Below are 5,000 nucleotides of genomic sequence, written 5' to 3'. Positions count from 1 at the left end.
ATCTTTCTACTTACTTCTGCAACAACTTTATCAACATTATTCCAGTCACCAAATTCCCCATCCCTGGTTTTGGGGGAAACCCCCCTTAATTCCCTAAATTGCTTTCCCCCGTCAGCTCTGATCCTTTCTACTTACTTCTTCAACAACTTTATCAACATTATTCCAGTCACCAAATTCCCCATTCCTGGTTTTGGGGGAAATCCCCCTTAATTCCCTAAATTGCTTTCCCGCGTCAGCTCTGATCCTCTCTCTCATTCTTGGTAGTCCCGTCCGTCCTCTTTAAGGCAAAGCTTGTCTGACACTAAACTATGGCACTTTATTGTCCTCTCCTTCCAGTACGGCTGTGACGCCGAAGCCTCTTCCAGTTGCGATCTTCCTCATCTTCCAAGTAACCTAGCTAGTCTTATTTCCAGCCAGGCTAGTTTCCCCTTGAGATTGTATATCTCAACTCAACCCTACTAGCATCCCCTAGAGCTAGTTCGTTGGGGCTCTGGCTGGCTGACCCAGGGATAGATTGACTTGCACCTCTCAGCGAGGTTAGCATTTGGTTCAGGCTTGGTAAGTTGGGGTTCTAGGCTCCAGCCTCTTCTTAGCGTCTTGTTGGATATCCAGCCTGCCTCCTTCATGGTGATTTGTAGACCCGTTATTGTAACGTACAGGACCTGGAAGACGGTTGGCCAGTGAATTAATTGGCGAGGATGGGTGGAAGGAAGAGAGGGTGCAAGAACTGGGGAAGGCATGAAGTAGGAAGTGTCGGAGAAGGAGAGAGGAAAGCTGTCGCAGTAATGATAACAGTGGAGACAATGGGAGTAGAGAATGAAAAGAGGGAGGAAAGGATTTAATGAACTTAACTAAAAATTAGAGAAGAAAGAAAGGCGAACAGGAATGGTAAGAATATTTGATCAAACTGAGAACTAACAAAGTCAACGACGACGACGACGACGACGACGACGACGACGGCGATAACGATGATAAACGACAGACAACAAAGACGTCGACGACGAGTAACAACAAACACTTATCAGTCACGTGTGAGAGGCCCTCGGGGACGCCATTACTACACATTTGGTCCGTCCTCGGTGCTCCCCACTTTTTTTTTTTTTTTTTCCGTTTCGAAAATTCCCTCCGAAGCCATTTGAGGGCCCAGACAGACGGAATGCACCCTTGAGCCAGAATGGGCTGACTAAAGTGGAGTCAGGAAGAAGAGGAGGAGGACGAGGAGGAGGAGGAGGAGGAGGAAGAGGAGGAGGAGGAGCAGGAGGAAGAGCAGGAGAAGGAGGAGGAAAAGGACGGTGGAGAGGAGTAAGAAGAGAGATAACAAAGATTAAGGGACAGAAGATGAGGAGGAGGAGGAGGAGGAGGAGGAGGAGGAGGAGGAAGAGTTAGGTGAAGAAGTAGAAATAGAGAGGATACGGAGAGGGAGGATGGATGAGGGAAATAAGAGAGTAATGTGAGGAGGAAGGAGAGGACAAGTATAAAGAGAAGGAAGAGAAAGAGGAGGAGGAAGAGTTAGGTGAAGAAGTAGAAATAGAGAGGATACGGAGAGGGAGGATGGATGAGGGAAATAAGAGAGTAGTGTGAGGAGGAAGGAGAGGACAAGTATAAAGAGAAGGAAGAGAAAGAGGAGGAGGAGGAGAGGCAGCGTAAAGAGAAGGATTTGTAAGAGGAAGAACAGTAGATGAGAAGGCAGGAGGACGTGGAATGAGTTGAACACGGAATGCTATGCAATTACACATATTCATATAATCACTATTTGTATTTCGTCTCTAACAATCAGCCTTTCTCTCCTTGAAGACAATATGGCGCTCCTGAAGTGGAGCCATAAAGGCGGTAAAGGAGATATTTAAGGGGGATAGAAGAGAGAAAGGATAGCATTGATTGGAGACGAGTGTCACGGGATGAAAGAATACTACGTTCCTCTGGTCCGTAGGAGGTGTTTCTAAAGTCCATAACGTAGTATAGCAGTATGCATAAGTGTATGTATATATGTGTATGTATGTATGTATGTGTGTATGTATGTATGTATGTATAAATGTATGTATGTATGTATATATTTATGTATGCATGTATGTATGTATGTATGTATGTATGTATGTATGTATGTATGTATGTATGTATGTATGTATGTATGTATGTATGTATGTATGTATGTATGTATGTATGTATGTATGTATGTATGTATGTATGTATGTATGTATGTATGTATGTATGTATGTATGTACATTTCCGTATGGGGACACATAATCTGGATTTGTAATGAATAATGCCTAGCATAATGAAACTGTTGATCAAAGGTTTAGATAATTGAAGTGAATGTCAACTTTGTCAAACATTTATGACCTGTATTACAGCAGCTTATATATAACTTGATTTGTTTGCCGATGTAGCTGTGATATATTCCATTGAGATAAAAGGGAAATACATGGGAATGGGATAGGAGTGGGATGGATACGCGCCTTGAATATCTACCGATCTTATTATGAGGCAGAAGCTTTTAGTATATATTATATATAAACATATTTCTCTCTGAAATGGGATAAACTCTGGCAGACAGGAAGGTGAAATGTTGTATTTCGGGTGATCCATTTTAGATGTATTTCAGGTCTTTTTCTGAAACTGAGGGATGAATAGAACATCTTGAAAGCATACCGATTTAATTTGGAAGCGGGTTGAAACAACTTCGCTAACCGTGTAGTTAATGAATGGAATAAACTTCATGCAGAGGCAGTGCAATGTAGTTCAGCTCGAAGCTTTGAAATTCGTTTAGATAAACACCTAAGCAAGAAGCTATAATGACTGCCATTTATTCTATATTATTTGTTTGTTATTTTTTGTTTGTTTGTCTATTATCATTTGCTTGACTTTCATCTATTATTAGTTATCTGTCAATTTATTATTATTTACTATTTACCTGTTTGTTTATTATTTAACTATACTTATGCATTTATTTATTTTATTTACTATTATCTATATTATTATATATATATATATATATTTTTTTTTCTATATTTATCATTATTATATATATTTTTTTCGCATCCGACCTAGTTATGGAATAAAAGGTCTCCTGTCAGCATGCTCCGCCTTTGTAATCCTTTGTAATCAATACTTTCTAAAGGCCTGAATCTGATTCTATGATACATAAGTTTAGTTACCTATGGCAACACCAGGGCCTAATGTGCATGCCACTATGCCGAAGGCGTTGAAAGCATAGACAGGATACAAAGTTTTCCAGAAAGTTCCAATAGAAAGAGAGACGTGGTTAGAGAAGCATTTTGAATTAAATTCACTTGGAGAGTTGAAACAAGTTCTCTCCGAGAGTTTGAGGCTCGTGGGATCGGAACAGGAGTTCAGAGTTTTGAAAGGAAACCGAGGTGAAGACACTCTTCACATAAAGTGAAGAAAGACATGACGAAATGGGGTGACAGATTCCTGTGTAGAAAGAAAAGAACCAAATCAAAAATACCAAATTTTGTATATAGATAATTGTAATTGTCGCTCCGAGTTTCGCTGAGTGGCAAACCCGAACCCCACAGCACCTGACAACGGTCCTCAGGTACTCTCAAAGATTTTTCTGGGAAGAAATATTGGACTGTTGTCTCTCACTGGCTGAAAACAGTAGAAATAGATTAGTCGCCGGTATTCAACTCTCCATATGTGAAAGATATACATTTGAAATTCATTGTGAGATCTTAGAGCTAATCAAGAGACCAACTATCAACCCCTCTGGGCTGCACTTTCTTATGGATTGAAGGGGTTGACGGGTTTTGAAAATAGACAGTTCCGTTGCCCATCTTCTAGGACCACCACAAGCAGATACCCGTCATTGATCCGTTGTATAAGAAAGAAACAAGTGATTGAAATTATTGATGTGGTTTAACGTCACAAATTCTTCCCATCGGAAGGCTAGGACGGTTCCCCTTACAGAGGACTTTGTAGCGTGGAATTTAATGAACCATGTCCTTGGTTCAACTTCGCCAGTGGCAGGACTCGAACCGCCATCCCCTCGACTTTCGCCGCATTTAACGACGCCCTAACCCGCTCAGCAAAAAGAAAATAATTCATCCCTTTTGGGTTTTTCGGGCTTACTGTTGTAAATCTAGGCAATGTCACTATTTACTAGTTGACAAGAAAGGTTTGTTTCATGTTGACATCAGTTTTTCCTGGTCTGGTACAGCTTCTTCAGTGGTAGTCCATGATCATCCACAACTTGTTTCCCAGGCCGTACTTATAGCTCACTTGCATAATACTCTCTTCTAGTCTTTTGGAGATCATATAAATACTGTACGAAATTGTTTGGAATCGACTAACAACTGCTCGTTATTAAATACATGTACCAAAGGCTTTTTCTCCCAAACACGGGGGAGGGGGTAGCCTCGTTATTGGTCAAGTTATTCTTTTAAAAGATCCTGGGGACCCCAGATAGGTCTTGGCATAATCCCAGATATCAGAATTTGAAAAAATTTGGGACCACGAGGTTCTAAAACACTTGAAAGTTTCCTTATTCTTCACATGTTATTTCAGAGGTAAACAAAGAGGTTAAGTGTGCAAACATTGTGACGAATGTGGGGAACATGGGCTGAGGGAAATATTTTCATTCCTGACTAGTTTCGCCTGAAGAAGCCACTCAGGCGAAACTACTCAGGAATAAAAGTAGTTCCCTCAGCCCGTGTTCCCTTTACCTCCTATCCACAAACAGGTTAAGGTTATGCATAGCTGCCAAGGCCATTCCCATTTCAATAATGACATCCAATTCAGAATCTCGGTAACAAGATGAATGAGTCTAAGATATCTATATTCGAAATACGTATATCAGTGCAGCATCTGGCCTGTCTTTCTTGCTACTTTTCAACTAGAAATGGCAAAAGACCTCAACAAAGAAGAAAATATTCTGAAATATAAAGGGATGGGTGAGTCAAACCATACACTATCTCCACGCATCCCGGGTTCACTCGAAAATACATTCGTTGACTTTACCATCTCCTCGGGTCAGAAGAAAT

The 5,000-nt window shown here is 40.8% G+C and overlaps 1 protein-coding gene across 1 annotated transcript in view; it reads left to right on the top strand.

Annotated features, from left to right (window-relative positions):
• The first annotated feature begins 1,799 nt into the window (after nucleotides 1-1,799).
• Nucleotides 1,800-5,000, top strand: part of LOC143032243 (adenosine receptor A3-like) — a 25,255-nt gene continuing 22,054 nt past the window's right edge. The window contains exon 1 of the mRNA XM_076196714.1: nucleotides 1,800-1,830. Coding sequence (XP_076052829.1) covers nucleotides 1,800-1,830 — 31 coding nt within the window. The remainder of the gene's footprint in view (nucleotides 1,831-5,000) is intronic.

This window comes from Oratosquilla oratoria, chromosome 13 (genome assembly GCF_046742065.1).
Source record: "Oratosquilla oratoria isolate Oo_2021 chromosome 13, ASM4674206v1, whole genome shotgun sequence".
Taxonomy (NCBI): Eukaryota; Metazoa; Arthropoda; class Malacostraca; order Stomatopoda; family Squillidae; genus Oratosquilla; species Oratosquilla oratoria.
This window is presented reverse-complemented; position numbering and strand designations above follow the sequence as displayed.